Raw genomic sequence first — 18,369 nt, 5'->3', positions numbered from 1 at the left:
TCTATTTATTATGAATCCCGAAATTTGGTTTGCTAGCTGACACATTTAGTCTACAGTACATTGACCTTTTTCTCCCAGAATATTGAGGTTTCTGTCCTTATCTTGACCATTTATTCGACGTGACAAAGTTGTGATTCTATCTATTTCTTACTTACTATCATTCATATGTAGCCAACCATTTGTGTCGTATGTAGACTAGCTCAAACCATCTTCTTCATATATGTATACAACTTAACTCAATTTCTCTACATCACCTCACTTCAAATCGAAAGAGCGTAGAGAAGGAACAAAAAGAGGGCATAAGTGTTCTCGGGCTCCATCGAGAGTGAGGGTCATTAATTTGACGCCGGATGATCCCTCCAGGTGGTCCCGCAGGTCCCACTGAAGGTCCTATCAGCACACCCATAGGCCCAGCCATCGTGGGCCCCATACCTACCATAGATAGTCCTGCACCAGCTCCCGGTCCAGTAGCAATCGGTACCCCACCCGACACCGACCCAGAAAGCATCCCTGTGGAAACTACACCGCTCATCCTCGCTCTTCCCGCCTATCGTTGATCTCATCAGGTCTGATATCACGCATCCCACGATTGAGATCTCGCATTCCCCGTATGTTCATCTGCCGAAGGGCTGATAGTCGGTGCCCTGGTCCCGGAGTGATTGCGATAGCTGAGGGAAGTCGATCCCGAGCAACCTTATATTGACATACGGCATATTTGCTGCCAGCGACGACACCCTTGATTCGATTGGGTAATGAGGTTGATAAGGCTACAGTGCTCTTTGTGTGAGACGGAGTCGCGAGTGGGGTGAAGAGCGGCAAGCTTGAGTTTGGAGAAGCTTGTTTGGTGTCGAAGTTTCTCAGAGAGGGTAACAGACGATTTTTCGTCAGCGAGGATGTTGTTGTTTTCTTCGACAAGAGTGACACTACCGCTAAGAACCGCACCCTTCTCTCCCACTTCCGTAGCAAGAGCACAAGCTATTAGTATAGGAGAAAATCATTTATGAGGATTCGATATTGAAAGTTCAAGTCAACATACCTTCGACGACCATGTTATGGAATGTTCTGTCGTATTCATGCGACAGGATATTTTCGCGAACGGTGGCAGGAAGGGATTTTGAGGAGCATAAGCGATACTTCCTTTGATTGTCACTTCACCTTCCCGTCGAGTCATGATGAATTTGCATTTGTAGCTCGGATGCACCCAGATAGTCTGATAGACGCACGAATAGAAATGACGGATTCCATCACATTCGAGGTAATTTAACTGTAAATGCATGAACAGGGATATCAAAGGAAAGATGACATCTGAGGTAAGAGGCTTGGAAGATACAGTAACTGCTACCGCAAACGAACTGAAAGCGACCAAGAGAGGCATACCACCAACATTCGATTAAGAGACTGGGAGAATACATGTCAATAAGTTAGCTATATGTATCATGATACAATCGAAGATCAACGACTAAACTAACAGCAGTCACGATACCCACTTATGACGAATTCTTGCTCGTTCCAAACCTGGAGGATTTTTCTGACGAAGGCAAACTCCCATCCGTATAGCTTGATACTAGAAAGCAATGAAGTCTTACTTAATGCTAAAGAAGGATCGTTGAGACTCACCTCTACATATTCGCAAGACGTGAGTTAATCATTAGCACAGTACCAAAGACGGGACCCAGACATACCAGTGTTTAAGTGGGATGGAAAACATCATGATCGCAACATCAACAAAAGCAAGCCGCTTTATGAAACTGAGTTAGAACAGTCCAGAAACGGAGATTAAGCCGAACTGACAAAAACCCTATCTATCTATCTGCAGTCGAGTCGCGTCGACAGACATCAAATTTACCAAATCACCAGAAAAACGATCAAGTTCGTCATTCGATAGAACCAACGCCTGTTGATATAAAACATCTACCAGACCGGATCGGATGCGCATCCGACGCTGGAAAGTTAGTGATAACGATAAGGACGACTTGTGAAAAGTACACGTACCCAACTTCAAACGCGCGCTGGAAATACTGGGGAAATATGAGAGACGAAAGGTGCATCCAATGACAAACGACTTACCTAGTTTAGGACCTTGACTGATGGATACGAAACATAGACCAGCATACATGAATCCTTCTAAGGGATCAGGCTTCGCAACATTGACACTCCACAGTCCGAATCTTGCACTTTGATACAACGATATATATACGAGTCTAAGGAGCTGGGGTTGGGAGAACAAAAGACAATCAAATAAAAGTTTGAGTAGAGCTGCGAATGCGTAGAGTTTTGTGTAAGCGATGGAAAGAAATTTCCGAAGAGAACTATGACGAGGGGCAGAAAGGGAATAGGTCAGTAAAGAGAATGACTGACGGGTTACGTCTCATACGGCATCCTGCAAGAGCTGAGCAAGTTTGTTTGCGCGTTGAGAAGATCTGCTTCGGAAATATACTGCGATGCTCTTTTGCGCACAAGGGGTGTCATCCAGGAGAACGCCTAGCAAAACGATCGCGAGAACACCACCTGAGCGTTGGTCTGACGGTGAACACATGAATTTTGCTTACCCGAGGTACCAAATATGTTGGCCGTTAGTACTAGACTTTCGTGTGAGTCGGGCTTGTGGTGAAATTCGGGCTCGATACATTTGAGGGCACGACAAAAGACCCAAGACACATGCAGCGCATTTGAGTGCGATTGGGAGGCGAAAGAGATTGGAATTTTGGCCACAGCACTTTTGACTCATATCGGCACAACAATCGTGTAAATGGGCCAGAAGTGTAGTTGCAGTAAGTCAAGGATATGATGCCAAGGATAGAAATGGACTCAAGGATGTAGATAGAGCTATCATTGATACAAACATGCCACGCCTTGCTAAACGGCGTTTTAATTTTAGCGCTCGAAGCGCGTAAGCTGTACGTCTCTTGAGTCTTTCTTTCATCAGTGTCCTTAAAGTTTTGTGTATGTCTAGTTGGTAAGAGAACTGCTCCAAAGATTTCTCAAGGATTCGCTCAATTTTCATCGTCAGGATTCTTCAACTTGTCCCGGGCCCCGAGATCAGCATGTCACCACCCAAAAGACTGATTGTATCTCACGCTTGCATCCAACATGTAGTCGATCCCACAATCCCTTCGACTATCGAGCTATACAGCTACCAACAGAACGAATTTCGGTTCCGAGTAAAACTTCTTTCAATAGTTTGCCGTCTCATGCCTGGAGATCATTCAAGGCTCAACTTAGCCCTTAATGCAAGTGACCAACTGACGTGGAAGATAACCGGTTCCAAGTAAGGCTGTTTAGCCTTCATACAATACGCAACTAATCAAAACCTTCTGGACCCTTCAGCACTGTTTTGCTGTTTGGGCATTATGAAGAAGACTGCTAGATGATGAGGCATTTTGTTCTTCACCCTGTTCACCATGTAGATTGATGTACTCCTCGCATTGAGGTCACCTGTTTATTTATGTTATTCTTCCTTTAGATATGGAGCACAACTCTGGTGTACATAACATGATGAAAATGTCGTCGAAGTGTTGAAGACAAACATATCGCGTTTATGATAACATTTCCGGCTTCATCATGTTATGAATACGGGGTTAGATATTCTATTACCAACTTCGCCTCCGGTTGTAGGTTGTATCAATTGTACATGCGATATGCCTTGAAAAGGTTCGAAGGAAAATCCACGTAACTCCGTGCCTTTGAAAGGGGTGCGGAGTCACTCGGTTATATGGAACGTCAGCAGATTTATAGGATGAAGTACAATACAAGTATGTTCGGAGACAACCAACAAAGAACCCGGGTTCTGAGGTTCTGAAGAATATAGGAGGAATTGGCACTGGAGCCAGAGTCTTCCTCGTCACGGGGAATTTCGACAACGACATCCTCGACAGCGGCGGAGGTAGTGAAGGTGTTGAAAGCGTCCATTTCAGATGATGGTGATTGAGATTGGGTAGAAGTGTGAAAGGACGTTGTCAAGACTTAGTCGATTGAAGAGTGTAGACTGCGTCTGAGGAAAATTTGAAGAACTCGACCGCCCTCTTATAACCTCCAGTGGCAGGGAAAATTGTTTCGGTTTCGGTAGGCGGGGGCGGCTTTTAATCCTTTTGGCTTACATTCTTGCGTACAGGAAAAAAAAGGGAACGGAAAAGTGTCACACCGTACAGGCCTTGATTACGTGGTAGCAACAGAGGTGTGCATAGATGTAGAGTCAAATACTCAGTGGTAGGGAGCGCATACAACGGGTACGGATACATGGACTGTGCAGGTGTGCCGGTTCTAGTATGAGCAGGTTTTACTTCGCGTATATCACCCGTGAAAATCACAGAGGATGCCACTGGAACCTGAGCCAAAGGTTCATGAATGGGGCGGCCATACTGAGGTGCGACAGGTTGATACGGCGTATAACCGGTAATGCTCTGTGCCAAAGCGGTCATGGTGTCAATTCCTAGATGGCGCGGGGGCTCGGTGAGGGGAGAAGAAGAAGAAGTTGTTGTTGTAGAAGTAGACGGAGCGGAGGGGTTTACAACGGAGTAAACGATCGACCTCCCAGTGCGTGCAGATTGTTGTGTGTCTGAACGAGGGGGCGGGGGAGGAATGAGCTCGGCAAAATATGTAGGACCGGATTCAATCTGAGATTCTGGAACAGGAACAGTGGGTAGAATCAAAGGCTGAATTACATTCTTAGTAGGTTCTTTCGTAATCACCGAAGGTTGAGCCTCAATCATTTGCACAACCTGTCCTAAAACTGGCGATGGCGACGATTCAGCATCCAAATCCAAAGGCTCTGCGTTTTGACCAGGTGGAAACGCGTGTCGGTTGTACCACGATAGAACTTCTTTTCTGTGAGGAGATCGAGAACGTGCACAACGTGGGGACTGTCCTGGGTAATAGTCCACTGTGACACGAGAGTCTGCCACCCAAGGTAGCTTATTTATGTGTTGAAAGAAATGGGCTATGTGCGAAACGTATGAGTTCAACGAGCCTTCTGATGTGCTCGGTGCGGATGAACCCATTTTAGCGTAATCTGGGGCTAGCTTCGACAAGGATAGGACTGACATAGTAACCTGGAATAGGCATTGGCATGGGCATTGACTGATGGTCTATAGCAGTTGTACCATCGTGAAATTCTTGGGTACCATGCATGGTCTCACCTTCCAGGTGAGAATTGGGATTCCAAGAACGAGAAGATTCGGAATGAGGATGCTGTTCTTCGATGTCTGCAGGACCCTGCGCTGGTAAGTACGTATTGTCCGCTCCATACGGCGTTCCTGTATAAGCAGCCTCTGGATCTGATTGCTGTCTGTTATCATTCCAAGTTGGTGTCAAAACTCGCTTGATCCCCACTACAAGTTCTTTTCTTTCCTCATTCCATTACGCTGTTCCTCAGAGCGTATAGCCTCTTGCATACTCTCGCTTATTATCTTAGTGCAAGTTTTCCGCAGTATGAAGTTGGGCCTCGTCTCGAACTTCATTAGGATCATCAGTGGAATTCTGGTGAAGACGGCGGGAACGCGCGGAGCGGTGAGTTCTGTGGGTTCTGGGGGACATCATCCTGCGTGAACCAATGTTGAGCCCGGTGGGCGAATCATATCGATTGGGGTTGTTCATTGTGGCGTAGAATAATTCAAAAAAGCATCAAATCTCTACTTGATCACGCTTACCAAAGGTCGTAATCTCTTTCCATTTTTCGACGACATCCTCAGGTGTATATGGCTTCACTGTTGGGAACCCATAGCCACCACTGCGCTGCCAACGAGATTGAGCGATCCAGCCTCCGGAAAGTTCGAACAGACACCCTGAAACGTCATCATTATCTGCCAGTAGAGATCAATGGTTATCTCTTCAAATTTTTAATGTGCAGAACAACAAACCTGCACTCGTCGGATACCCAACTAGAGGGGCAATATGGTCAGGTTGTATGAGGGAACGCATTGTGGGGTCGGGGCAATCACATTGGCAAGAATGTTATATTGCTAGCCTTCGATAGCAAGGGTTCTTGTTGGCCCAGTGATGCCCGCTTTAGCAGCCGCATACTACGCCCATAAGAACAATTCAAAACTAAAAAGATGACCTCGTACATTTGCTTGACCAAAGTTACCATCTGTAAAGTTGTGGAGATAATGATCACCAAAGCGTCGAGCAAGGAGATGCAACATGAAATACAAACACCAAATAGGAGAGCAAGTAGTGAGGATGCGACCGTACTTCTGCTTCTGGAACATTGGCCATACCGCTTTGGCACACTACGCCAAAATTCGCTATCATGCTCTGCATCTAGTATGTAATTTCAAATTTTACGTTATATGTTCTTCTTTGAAGAAATATGAGTGATGAGAAAAGGGCTGATAGGTAATGAGGAAAGGACAACTATACCGCAAGTGAACAGCCAGAACTATATCCCATTCTTGTTCGGACATGGCTGTGGTCGACTTGTCCCGTAAGATTCCGGCGTTAGCAACCTAAGATGTGAACACCGCCAAAGTCATCCAAGGCAGCTTTGACGATAGTCTCCCCATCTTCGGCTAAACAAACAGCAGTGGTAGCTTTCCCGCCAGCTACCGTTAACAAGTACTAAATCACTAAATGAAACATCACCTTTCATGCGCCCTTCTCGCTGACATCATTGACAACGACGTTAGCTCCGAGCGTGGAGTACATGAGGGCATGAACACGGCCAAGACCTGCGCCTGCCCCAGTCACAACTACCGTTTTGCCATCAAAACGGACTTCGGGTGATGATTGAGGGTAAAATGGTGGTTTGAGAACAGCTTCGCGGGTTTTCTGTGAAAAGAGGTTGATTCAGGAGTTGGTCGTTTTTCTAAATTAGTAATGTGAACTCACCTTCATGTCAATATCGGCGATTGACTTGAGGCTGAGTGCAAAAAGTTTAGGTTCGGATAGACTAATATGGCAAAACGTACTATTTTGGTTGGCTGAAGTCAGTGATTTACTGTTTTCAAGAGTGACTTGGTATCATTCTCGTTATTCATTGCGTGGTTCAAGTCGACGCTACCCAGAGCAAAATTAAGCCAGACGGCGTGACTGAGCTGGATAATAGGGCAGTATCAACATGCCTGCTTCTAAAACATATACCTCTAGTTGAATCTTCGTACGTACTACTGGTCCACTGAATAACACAACGAAAGCAATAACGAGACTTCGAATAGCGTCGACTTCATATATATATAACCAGCTGCCCAGATGATGCATTGCTTGATTGCAAAACACCATCACTTGAACTCCGACACCCATAGCGACACAACATGGCGACTAAGGAGCTCAAGACCTTGGAGAAGCTACATATGATCATTAAGGATGAGGCAGCAAACCACCGAGGCAAAGAAGATGCAGGTCTTCTATCTACTCTCGCGAGATTGGAGAAAGGAGAGAAGAAGCTAGCGGTCCTGGTGGTAAGATGCTCTGCACTCTGTCTTTTTTCTTCCTCAATCAGCCATAAACTCATACATCTTTGTCAGAATCAAGTATCCCATGAGATAGAAGTGCTAATCGATAATCACGAATTGCGTGGACATGAAGAGGAACAAGAGGGAGAGAAGGATCTCATCTTGAACGTTGCGCTACAAACGGAAGTTACTCGAGCCTTAGAGATGCGGTCAGCTTTACCTGGTAACCTATTGGACACTGATCTCCTGGATCTTGAATGGGTATGTTCTTACTCAGTTTCTGCCACTCATCACCGATATATTCCCGTGAAAGCTCGCAGAAGTGATCGAAAACATCCTCAACGGTGATACAGAGAGCAATAAATTAGATCTTCTCCGCCGTTTGCAGGCGGCCTCTGCCAAAACTCTTTCCCGTGCATTGGAATGGTTGGCTGATGTGATGTGAGAGAGGATCACAACTAGACTAGCACATGATTCTGCTCTGAAATGAGTTTGTTCGTAACTTCAACCGAAGCGTTAGGTACTCAGTTCAGAACACCCTTGCCTTTAAAGCAGCAGTATCTCGGTTACGCATCGAAGGGAATTGAAAGGTAACATGTATATTCACTCAGATACAACCCGAATAATGGTGAGGGAATGAGGTGGCATAAATGAAATTATAAACGTTGAGTAACAGGTAGGGTTCTGCGTATATGTAGATGGATGATGACATTGTAGACCGTAGCTAGTATTGCCAAATCTTCCTAGATTTCCGCGCCGGGGGCGCCACCGTCTTGACGGCCTGCCTTAGCTAGCTTTACTGATATGCGACAAAAGGGAAGATAGGGACAGGGCAACGTACCGTATCAACTCTGCTTGTTACACTGGTTTTCATGCTTAGAACACGGTTTTCCATCTCTAGCCTTTCGATCGTTCGTTCTTTCTCTTCTATCTCCTTCCTCAGCCGTTGAATGTGGACCTGCGCTAGCTCTATCCACTGCTCTTGCAGCTCGATGAAAGAAGATGGAACGAGAAGAGGGTCGTCCTATTAAGAAACTGAATAAACATTACAGATGAACTTAGCATCGTCACTCACCGACTCGTTCTTCTTCTGATTGTGATCAGAAATGTCTACATCAATGATCTCCTCCCAGCCGGGAGCTTCTTCAGCTTCCCTGATCGCAAGGTTAACCATGATCGCGGGGGCACTAATTGAAGGTGAGGTAGTGTAGGTGAAGTAGTGGCAATGTTCAGAACGGAGCGTTGTGGTCAGAGTCGTATCGTGCAAAGTGGCGCCAGTGAAGGATCTTTATAGGTACGTCCTTTATGAGTACATTCCTTTGTACCTATAGGAACCTACCCGGTCAAAAGCAACAAAGGAGTCAGATATATGGTTCCATATTATAGAACCGGAGATATCGATGAGGTAGAACATATTGACACTTGCGCAGTTTTCTTTGAAAACATCTAGTAGTCAGACAAAATGTGCGGACGAATCGACCGTGACGCTGGTGTGCACTGGTAAGTAATCATTAATGCTTACATAATGTCTGGCATATCACTACGCCGTTCAATGTGGGTCAGCCTGAAGTGAGTTTGTCGTAGTAATTCCTTTTTCATTGTTTCCAATCGAAATGAGCGCGCTGATGTTGTTGATTCTCAAGGAAGGAAGGAAATTTGAGTATCACATGGCATGGTCCAAGAACTGAAAGCCGGTTTACAGAGATTCAAATGGACACGGTAATGTGCGTATAGGTGAGTTCCTTTGAAAATTTATGGCAAGCATACAACGGACATCGAGACCAGATTACCGTAGGATAGCAAATCAAATGATAAGCAAAATCGTTGACGCTCTGTACCTGTGTGTGAACGCATATGCACTTATACTGGAACGGTTATATCTTTCCATGACCTTCGACAACGAACTGGTATCGTTTTCCGTCCTTTGCGTTGATTGGCGGCCTGATTTCTTATCAAATGCCTCCAGGCTTGGTATGGAGACGACGTCCCTCAGGATCGGAATTTTGACGACAACGATCTACAACGTTCAAATCCTCGGCCATCTCCACAATCGCGTTGATCTTCTCGAAAAGCTGCATAAAACAGGCCTGGAAATGGGAAAAGGTGTCAGAGGGTTGTTACCTTGGGATATGTGTCTACGTGCAAGTACAATATAATCATTTCAATTCCAAGCTCTTGACATATACGTTTTCAGCAGTCATCGTTCTCAAAACAGCTCGGACTAACAATTTCTGCACAGAGCACACTTTTTGTGGATTCACTCACTAGGAAAACTTCGTGAGTGCTTGCTAACCTTTAGATCTTGCGTCCGTGACCAAAAGTTTACAGCGCTGCTCCGCTATAACGTATAGTAGCCGTCGAAAGACAGGTCAACGGAATCGTCCATTTGTTCATTTGCTAACTCCAGTCCTTTATACGACAGTCACTGCATCAGCCCCACGCCGTTTCGGAGGCTCTAGCACCTTGTTGGACGATGAATTACATGCTTATTAACAGAGGCATTGAAAGAGCAAAGTATCGTCTCAACTTAGAACAAACGTTAAGAAATGACAACGTAGTAACTAATGTTGAATCGACGTCAATTATGTATGAGTCGCAGGTGGTGAGGTTGGTCGGGGCTACGCATATGCAACTAAAAATACACCCCGATTCAACAGAACCTCTAATATAGAAGTATTTTCACACCCTGGAACATTGGAACGTGAGTTGTCATCAAGTAATGAAATCGACCGTTGAACTTACCAAATAGGTGATTATCAAGGCCACTCCATCCCGGACATCTGGCAACCAGTTGAAGTAGAACAAAGGCTTTTCAATGGAGTTCAACTGTAAACCGCTTTGGTACACTTGGCTGAACCGAGGCCCACAATTCAGGCCTGCTTCGCTGTGAACACAATCGAACTGGGCTTCGATAAGCTCTGAAGCAACTGAGCACACTAGAAGCAATGAGTTCGAAAATGCGTACTTACTAATTGCTAGTGATCCGAGCACAAGTAATTGACGGCAGAAAACGACGAAATTGTAGACCAGAATAAAAATAACACTGAGTAGAATTGCACGCGAAAGCTTTGCGGCGACGTGGGGTTTCGGGGTGTAGCTATAGGGTGGTGGTGGAGAATCTGCCATCGTTTACTGTCCAAAACAAACGCCACCACTCAGAATATATACAGTTTCCTATAAGCGCTGAAAGAACAAAGGGATCGTCAACTACCCACGCGAACTGCTGCCGCCACTCGCACTTTCGTTGTTCATTTCCGCAATATTACACTACGATTGCAATGTCCAATAAGAGAGGTCTTCACAAGTGGCGTTTCGTCATGCCTGAGTCTTCTATGGCATCCATTCCGAAGGTGCGATCTCCAACTTATCTGATTGTTTAACCTAACATATTTCTCAGCGAACACCTCGCTCTCCTTCATCACATTCGTCGACACCGGCCTCGGCTGAACTCGAGGAACCTCGAGTTGAAGCGCGCACTATCTCTTGGTCCAGTACCATGACGCGATACGCAGTGCAAATCGTCACTCTGCTCAGCTTCATTTCCGGTTGTGTCTATCACGTTAGCAAAAACCTCAACAGTTACTTCCCCAGTGTACATTTCCATATCCCGCCCCGTATTCTTCTCTATATGTGTTATCTTTCGCACATCTTGTGTACAATGCGCATGTTTCTCCTACTCGATGGCTCACCGGCGTGCGATGGGGACTGTTTTCTTCAGCCTCTTACAGCGTCTCTTTCTATGGATCGAGTTCAGCAGCAGCGGCAGCGACTGACGGAGAATGCACTAGACTACGCGTTAGCTCTTCGTGGTGGGGCCGTCTTGATGGATCTTACCTCTGACACTGCGGGAATCACACCCCTTTCGCAGTGGCAGCGCTGGCTAAGTTATGTGTCAACCTTCCCCGATTACGCAGATAAAGCACCTCCCTTGGCTGTCCTTGAGCAAGAGGTCCACGTAGGCTATTGTTGGGCTTTCTTAGGGCCACGTGGACATATTGCTTTCGCTCTCTCGGAACCAATCGTCGTCACTGATTTTACCATATTCTACGCAAATCCCGATGAACTCACGACTAAGGAGCTCCAACAAGCTCCCAAGATAATTCAACTCTGGGCGTTGTCTGCACCAAAGTCTCCTCAGGATGTAGTGCAACAAAAACTGGTTCCATGGAAACACTTCGCCCAGACAAATCGGAAGCCCTTACAACTCGGTTTTTCCAATTCGTTCGAGCTTTTAGCCAATGTCTCATTCACTCTGCAACAAGGTACTAAGCAGACTTTCTCAGTTGAATCACCAACAGAAAGCTTGACGACAGTGGTGGTCATAGAAGTCTTAGATAATTGGGGATCTGAGACTACCTGTCTATACCGAATTGCAATTCATGGCCAGATACCCTCGTAAGACAGTACTTTGATTGAGGATGGTAGGCAATGGGAGGTACAAGGAATCATCTTTCAATCCATGTTAATAGAGAAGTAATGCTGTGTCAAGCGTGCACAATATATGCAATGATTTTATATATAATAATTTATAACGCCTGTGCTTCGCTGCGGTAACGGATTGTCTGAACTTTTCAGAGCATGACGGTATGACTGCCATACATCATGATTTATTTTCCTTTCCGCCCAGACTTTGTTGAATTATTTATTGGAAGAAAAGCCGATGATGCTTATACCTGGCGAAGCTCATCATTTACCTACTTCGTATTTGATCCACATTTTCATTGTCTGACCTGCACATAGTGTCGATATCACCCAATCACCCAGGCCAGTTTCTGCCAGCTCCTTAGTTGTTCATTTCTGCAGCTCTATGCCTGCAGGCATTCAGCATATTCCCCCACCCGCTGTATCCTCTCGCAAACCCGAAATGCCCTTTCGAGACCAGAAGATCGTTCATCCACCCAAGGAATCATGTTACAAGTATCTATCAACTTTACTCTGGGCAGACTCTGGGTCATTTCCTCTTCTGACTTGGCATTCAGTTTGCCTATCATGTTTCCTAGCATTCCAGAAAGCAGTACCAAATCTCGTGTAGAGATTCAAGTCCGTGTCACGGTCGACTTGGCCGACCCAAGTTCATCTATAGACCCTCATATATACGATCGTGTTGGTTCGTGGAAATGGCTTAAGCTCCCTCCGGGTACCGTACCCGCAAGCAGGGCAAAATTGGTGAGCAACCAACATTTCTTACGTGGTATCTTTTGCTCACTATTAATCAGACCCTGACTCTCGGGATATCCAATTTTTCTCACCGTCAGCGTCTCCTGCGCAAGTCTTCCGCATAATCATGTTCTCAGTTGTTCGAGCTGCCAGACTCATGAAGCAAACCGTGTTACGAAGATCGCTGCACGTGTGAGGCCTGCCCGCAATTCAGATGTCGACGAAGAATATCCTGATGATGCCAACAACTCTGGACCTGCGAGAAAGAGTTTTGCTTTTTTGGAAGATACAAGCAGCATCATTCAGTTCAATTACGCCGAAGTGTTTGGTGCCAACCTGGAGGCAGTAACACAACCTCCGGGGCATCTACACCCGTAGTTTATGTCAAGAAAGCTCCTTGAAAGCGAAAGACTGATGTCGGCGGGAAAAAGAGGGTCAAACCGTATGACTCGTCTGCAAAACCAAACAGGAGCTCTTATGAAACCAGCGTTGTATCAAATGCTCCTTCGCCCACTGCTTCAGAGCCACTATCCATCACCACCGCTCCCTCTTCTCCTTCGTATCCACCACTGACTTCGGCTGAACCGCTCTCTGCAACTGAACTTCCTTCTCTGCAATTTTCGACGCAAGAATCAGAGTCCTCACCCGACGTCTCGACAACACCTCTCGATATCGATATACCCATGTTGCCTGAAGGTATAACAAATCTTGAGGACCTTTTTACAGCCGCAGGCGTAGCACCTGACGCAACTATGAATCCCCTTCGGTAACATCTGCTTCCTTACTGTTCCTATTTACCCCTCCGCCAACCACGATTTCAATGCCAATCGTATATCGACTCATACCGAATTGCGGTCCGACTTAGTGGAATTGAGGTCACCGTCCTCGGAGCCAACTTCCATCCCACCTCGCAATTCAATTGTGTTTTTGGCGATATGCACGCTAGTTCAACTCAGAGGTGGGGCGATACAGTGTGTATCCCGCCTCCGCGGGCCACCGCTGGGATCGTCTCAGTTTGGTTTGATGGTTTTCCAAAGGTGGAAGAACAGCCTCCCTCGTTCTTTACCTATTCCGACGAATCAGATAGTCGTTGGCCTCAAGATGACCGGCAATTGCAAGATAGAGGATGCCAAAAAAGTCGCGATGCGGATTGTCGGTGCCGGAGAGGGCACGGACTCCCAAAACTCTAACGAACAGAGCGCCAGTAACGGTATGAACATGCAACTCTCAACTACGTTATCGGCCTCTCGCGATCTACGTTCACTCATGCTCGTTCGTGCAGGTAATTGCGAGGATTTCGAAAGCCTCATTGCCGACTTCTTGAAATCGATCGATACTCCCGTCGATCATCCATCCGCTCAAGTCGTATCTGCGTCGAAAGCACTATCGCATATGACGAAAAGCGGACAATCGTTGTTGCACCTCTCTGCGTTCCTGGGCTATGCAGCTATGTGGAATTCCTCGTCAAGCATGGGATCAACATGGATTTGAGGGATCGTAATGGGTATACCGCTCTGCATTTCGCTTCCATGGCTGGCTCGAGGGACTGTCTCGCGAAGCTTCTCAAGGCAGGAGCGGATAGGGAGATTGTGAATGCGCTTGGGAAGACAGCTGAGGAAGTTGTCGCGAAAGGAATGGGTAAGCCTGTCTTTGAGGAGATTCTTGAGGAGATGTCGGATACTCCAGAGGGTGTTGTTTCGGATGACGGAGAGGCGGAGTGGGGTGATGTAGAGGAGGAGGTAGAAGTGAAACCAGTTGTGAACTCGAGTCGGCGGGCGAAGATGGATAGACGTGCACGTCGGTCAAGAGCTGCTTCGCGAAAAGCCTCCCGCGAGGAGCTTAGGATCCATCATACATCCAAAACTCCCAGTATGACACCGTTAGCGACTGCTGTTCCTGTCGATGGAAAGAAGGAGAAAGAGGCTGCCGCAGTAGAAGTAGACGATGAGAAGCAGGCGCTATCGTTCATCGATATGCTCCAACGTACCATGGCTCAATTACCTGGTGCCCCTCAATTACGCTTGCCCCACTTCGCCCTCCTCCCCGGTGTGCCTGCAATGACTTGGGAAGCGCTACACCAGTTGAATCAGTTCCAATGCCCGATGGTGTTCCCTGTAGCTGTGCCTCTCCTACCTGGATGGTTGAGCGGTGAACATCGTCAGGATCAGGATGCAGCAGACGTAGCGGACGACAATGCTGGAAAACTCGCAGGACCAATCGAGGCTGCACAGGAATGGAGAGCGTTGTGGGAGAAGTGGCTGGCTCATGTTCCATGGCAAGCCACAGAGATGCCGCCACCGCCTCAGTACACACCTCGAGCAGCCCCAACGGAAGAAGAATTGATTTCGACTCCCTCACAACTTGTGAGGTGGGCATCTTCTAGGGCTTCCGATTCGGAATCAGTAGCAGCTCCCCGTCCGATCGCTTCTGGCTCTCGACCATTGCCGGATGCATGAAGACGGTACGATTATGATGTAGTATCAGCCACCGACCAGGAGGCCAAGGCTCACGCATATCAACCCAAGCTACAGCAGAAGAAACGTAAGTCGCTCGAAAGTCCCAGTTTTCCATCATCGTTAACGTTGCTTTTTGCAGATGATCGAATGCTTTTACTTCTGCACTTTGGGTTACCGGAGACGCCGACCACGGTTGTTCGTTTACCTTTACACGGGAGATCGAGATTGGATAGCGCCTTGTGAGCCTTGTGAGTTTTTTCATAATTCCCTATTATTATTGACAAACAACGCTGATGCTAGGGTTGATGCTATGCTGTAGACCCCTAGATTTTTGGGCGTGCTCGGAATGCGGAAGCGAAGAAGGAAAAGGATTTGAGACCCAAGTTCTCAGAACTCGGGGGAGTGGATATCGAGTTTGGTGACTCGTTGAACGGTGGTGGTACGTAGACCTATCAGAGGTAGAGGGAAGAAGATGAAATGGTCACCCGGTCATGGTCCTGGTCTCAATTCACATTATCACCAGGCATCAGCCGAAGGAGCAGATTCACGACCAATCCCAAGGGATTCACAATATTCAAACCAACAAAATTCAGAAAACACTCGTCACACTCAACGAAGGAGAAGCTCTCGATGAGATCTCCTACGAAGCCTCTCTCACCAAACCTCGTTTCGGATATCTCAGTCACATGTCGAAGTTGGATCTGTAAAGACCACGAACATACAGCAGCCACCGCGCGCGAATCCACCATGACCAAGGATTCGCGAAAGATATAATAGGACCGATCCAGACTCTGTAATTGAGCTGAATAGCTGAGAGTGTGGTTCTTGATACACCGATCTCGCATGTTACGACGGTATCTCAAACGGTGGTCGGTCAACTGAATAGCTTAGTCGAGGAAAAGAATATGCTGTCCACATCGAATAATGGGGTTTTGGAAGATGAAAGACAGGAGAAGGAGGACGCAAGAGAGAGGTCGTACAATCGGTCTCTTCGCATCCTCCATCCCACTCATTGGCCACCGTCGAAACCATGATTATAGATTAGTGGAATCAATGAACACCTCAATGTCGTCTGTCCTCACTCATGGGACTTGGACCGGATTGAATGGGCTCTCGTCTTCACATATTTCGCATATTTCTCAATCACAGGATTCCCCACCTGCACCTTCCTTTTCGCCCACCCAAACTCTATCATCCTCCCTTCGCACAGACTTTCCGCGAACACTCACCGCAACCCGTGCGCTACTCGAAGCAGAACATGATGACGATGTGGCACTTTGGGGACATGTGCAGGTTCTGAGAGTGGAGGGGAGTATTCACAGTCATCATCCTCGCATCAAATCTCGGACAGCCATCAGGAAACAAGGAATGCTCTTGCTTAAGGTCCGCACTCTCACCAGTCTCAATAAGCCTCAATACCACCAGGCTCAATATTAGACGCAGCACCGGTGGACCATGGGAAGTGTGGGTGCTCAGAATGTACAAGGTACCCATCACGTCTACGTTGACTTTTTAGCCAAAAGGCACAAACTCACCGATATCCCGGCTTGGAAGCGCGGCGCACGTAGCATGTAATTAAGACACATTGAAGGTGGTAGCGTAACGATGTTCACATGTACACAATCATTGAAAGAGTCCTTTGGTGTGTGAACAACGTTTTTCGTAGCTACCGGGAGTCGTTGGTCTGTCTGAAAATATTGCCATCAGATTTTTGAAAGTCCGACGAATGAATTCACACTGCGTCGACGCCACTCATTGTCTTTCTTTCTCTTGCGTATATCTACTATACTCTGCTATTCGACTTCAGAATCGACGTGAGCATTTCCAATATGCCTACAAAAAATTTTACATCTTCGAGAATCCGGCTTCCGTTTACGAGTCCAGCAATTACAGCTCCTATAATCGTAGAAGCTGAGGACTCCAGCTTTGTCCCATATCCCAGCATATGCATCGATGCTGAAATCATCGCGGAAATCGCTCGTCATGAATTCCCGGCATCCAGTCTCTGGAGAATTCATCTCACTGCGGGCAGAATCTTGCCTGGAGACTCCTGTCTATTCATGGATGACCCGAATCGGTTCCCTACGTTTGAATCCCTGCTTCCTCATCTGCTCGCTTATTTCTCTGTCCTCGCTTCATGTGCGCGCTCCAGTGGGAAGCCTGACATATCATTCACATTAATGAATGGGAGTTACTCCTACACGGAATCTCTTGTGGAAATGACAACTCAATTCAAATGGTCGGACGTGCTCGGATATCATATTCAGTATATGAGCAAACGACAAGATGAGATGCGGCGAGGCATTTACAGTGGATGGGGTCCAATAGATTTAGACCTTTATCTGCAGGTTGTAGCTCATCGCAACCTCCGAAGGTCTCGAGCTGAAGAACTTTGCATGAGCAATGGTGGGAATATTGAAAGGCAAGGAGACTTTTGTGTCTGTAGGAATGGTGAAAAGGAAAGAGATCGGAGCAACAAAAGGAAAGAAAATTCATTTGTTGATGTTGCCGAAAAAGGGAAAAGGATCTTTATTGGTGTTGCGATTGCCCTTGCATTCTTTTCTACTTTGATTACACTCTTCAACTGCTACATCCTTCCCTAATTGCAAAGAGGTCATGAACTATGAATCTCCTTCATCTTCTTGGTGGTACCTGTACCTCTCTTTTCGGAAATAATCTTGGAGATACAATAGACATGTTATGTACCTTTCAAAGTTTTCTAGAACCTGTAAGCATTAATGTGACTGTCCCTTGGTGTCCGAATCTGAGGTTCATGGAGATGAGGGTGTAGAGTTATTACCCCCCCCTGCAAGCCCTTCGCGCCCTCGCGATGGGTAGACGCATTTCTGGGAGGTCACCTGATATTCACGTGGTACCTAAAATTGTTGTTCAAGTCCATCTGACCTCCCTCGCTTCTCATCACTTGTCTTCCTTCTGAGTTTACTCAATTGAAAGATGCCTTTGTCTCCTCACAAGACTCACTCCTCCTCCCCACATCCTGCTGCTGCCTTGTCCTCTCCTGTTCCTCACGAGCAGGGAGGTGTTCCCTGTCATGCCTTGGCTGCAACCAGGACAGTCCCAGTACCAGCCACACGCTCTCACACTTCCAATCCATCTCGGTACCTCCCCAAGACAGTACCACCAATTCCCCCGCTTCCATTAAACCTTCCCCGACACGCGTAAGAAGCCCTCCTACCACCAACCCCATTAAGTACTAATCTCGATTACCTGCCTCATGGCCCCTGATGTTCCCTTGTTCACTTCCCGTACCTATTTAAGTAGCTCCGCAACGTCCCCAAGTGTCATGAAGCGGCAGAGGCGGAGTGACTAGCAGAGCAAGAAAGCGGAGTGACTAAGCAAGGCGGTGA

At 46.8% G+C, this 18,369-nt stretch overlaps 10 protein-coding genes across 10 annotated transcripts; 4 read left to right on the top strand and 6 right to left on the bottom strand.

Moving 5' to 3' along the window:
• Positions 1–255: 255 nt before the first annotated feature.
• C8R40DRAFT_1176257 (uncharacterized protein) lies at positions 256–1,171 on the bottom strand (the record flags this gene model as incomplete). Its single annotated transcript, XM_046232482.1, has 4 exons — positions 256–381; positions 437–510; positions 579–975; positions 1,037–1,171. 4 exons carry the CDS (start codon positions 1,169–1,171, stop codon positions 256–258), a joined length of 732 nt encoding a protein of 243 aa, XP_046081027.1.
• A 627-nt stretch (positions 1,172–1,798) lies between these two features.
• C8R40DRAFT_1215240 (uncharacterized protein) lies at positions 1,799–2,308 on the bottom strand (the record flags this gene model as incomplete). The annotated part of the gene is made up of 3 exons (XM_046233225.1): positions 1,799–1,942; positions 1,998–2,062; positions 2,101–2,308. Coding segments are annotated over 3 exons (417 nt in total), but the record flags the coding sequence as incomplete, so codon positions are not given.
• Positions 2,309–3,729: 1,421 nt separating this feature from the next.
• C8R40DRAFT_1176256 (uncharacterized protein) lies at positions 3,730–5,042 on the bottom strand (the record flags this gene model as incomplete). Its single annotated transcript, XM_046232481.1, has 2 exons — positions 3,730–3,962; positions 4,142–5,042. 2 exons carry the CDS (start codon positions 5,040–5,042, stop codon positions 3,730–3,732), a joined length of 1,134 nt encoding a protein of 377 aa, XP_046081025.1.
• Positions 5,043–5,619: 577 nt separating this feature from the next.
• Positions 5,620–5,796, bottom strand: C8R40DRAFT_1058212 (uncharacterized protein; the record flags this gene model as incomplete). The annotated part of the gene is made up of 1 exon (XM_046225193.1): positions 5,620–5,796. A coding segment is annotated over one exon (177 nt), but the record flags the coding sequence as incomplete, so codon positions are not given.
• Positions 5,797–6,435: 639 nt separating this feature from the next.
• C8R40DRAFT_1176254 (uncharacterized protein) lies at positions 6,436–7,194 on the bottom strand (the record flags this gene model as incomplete). Its single annotated transcript, XM_046232480.1, has 5 exons — positions 6,436–6,555; positions 6,604–6,765; positions 6,826–6,886; positions 6,952–7,031; positions 7,102–7,194. The coding sequence occupies 5 exons, from the start codon at positions 7,192–7,194 to the stop codon at positions 6,436–6,438; spliced, it is 516 nt and encodes a 171-aa protein (XP_046081023.1).
• Positions 7,195–7,247: 53 nt separating this feature from the next.
• Positions 7,248–7,833, top strand: C8R40DRAFT_1176253 (uncharacterized protein; the record flags this gene model as incomplete). Its single annotated transcript, XM_046232479.1, has 3 exons — positions 7,248–7,394; positions 7,461–7,649; positions 7,702–7,833. 3 exons carry the CDS (start codon positions 7,248–7,250, stop codon positions 7,831–7,833), a joined length of 468 nt encoding a protein of 155 aa, XP_046081022.1.
• A 1,507-nt stretch (positions 7,834–9,340) lies between these two features.
• Positions 9,341–10,514, bottom strand: C8R40DRAFT_1073723 (uncharacterized protein; the record flags this gene model as incomplete). Its single annotated transcript, XM_046226619.1, has 5 exons — positions 9,341–9,475; positions 9,510–9,523; positions 9,654–9,726; positions 10,131–10,324; positions 10,358–10,514. The coding sequence occupies 5 exons, from the start codon at positions 10,512–10,514 to the stop codon at positions 9,341–9,343; spliced, it is 573 nt and encodes a 190-aa protein (XP_046081021.1).
• A 152-nt stretch (positions 10,515–10,666) lies between these two features.
• C8R40DRAFT_1073722 (uncharacterized protein) lies at positions 10,667–15,775 on the top strand (the record flags this gene model as incomplete). Its single annotated transcript, XM_046226618.1, has 13 exons — positions 10,667–10,738; positions 10,786–11,783; positions 12,129–12,338; positions 12,389–12,554; positions 12,699–12,890; positions 12,950–13,241; positions 13,492–13,755; positions 13,828–13,957; positions 13,993–14,960; positions 15,024–15,086; positions 15,141–15,196; positions 15,329–15,440; positions 15,525–15,775. The coding sequence occupies 13 exons, from the start codon at positions 10,667–10,669 to the stop codon at positions 15,773–15,775; spliced, it is 3,774 nt and encodes a 1,257-aa protein (XP_046081020.1).
• A 291-nt stretch (positions 15,776–16,066) lies between these two features.
• On the top strand, positions 16,067–16,576 carry C8R40DRAFT_1176248 (uncharacterized protein; the record flags this gene model as incomplete). Its single annotated transcript, XM_046232478.1, has 2 exons — positions 16,067–16,384; positions 16,445–16,576. The coding sequence occupies 2 exons, from the start codon at positions 16,067–16,069 to the stop codon at positions 16,574–16,576; spliced, it is 450 nt and encodes a 149-aa protein (XP_046081019.1).
• Positions 16,577–16,950: 374 nt separating this feature from the next.
• Positions 16,951–17,340, top strand: C8R40DRAFT_1010958 (uncharacterized protein; the record flags this gene model as incomplete). The annotated part of the gene is made up of 1 exon (XM_046222853.1): positions 16,951–17,340. A coding segment is annotated over one exon (390 nt), but the record flags the coding sequence as incomplete, so codon positions are not given.
• Positions 17,341–18,369: the final 1,029 nt, after the last annotated feature.

The sequence above is a fragment of the Lentinula edodes genome, assembly GCF_021015755.1.
Source record: "Lentinula edodes strain Le(Bin) 0899 ss11 chromosome Unknown C8R40scaffold_50, whole genome shotgun sequence".
In the NCBI taxonomy this organism is placed as follows: Eukaryota; Fungi; Basidiomycota; class Agaricomycetes; order Agaricales; family Omphalotaceae; genus Lentinula; species Lentinula edodes.
Note: the sequence above shows the minus strand (reverse complement) of the source record. Positions and strands in the feature narration are given on the sequence as shown.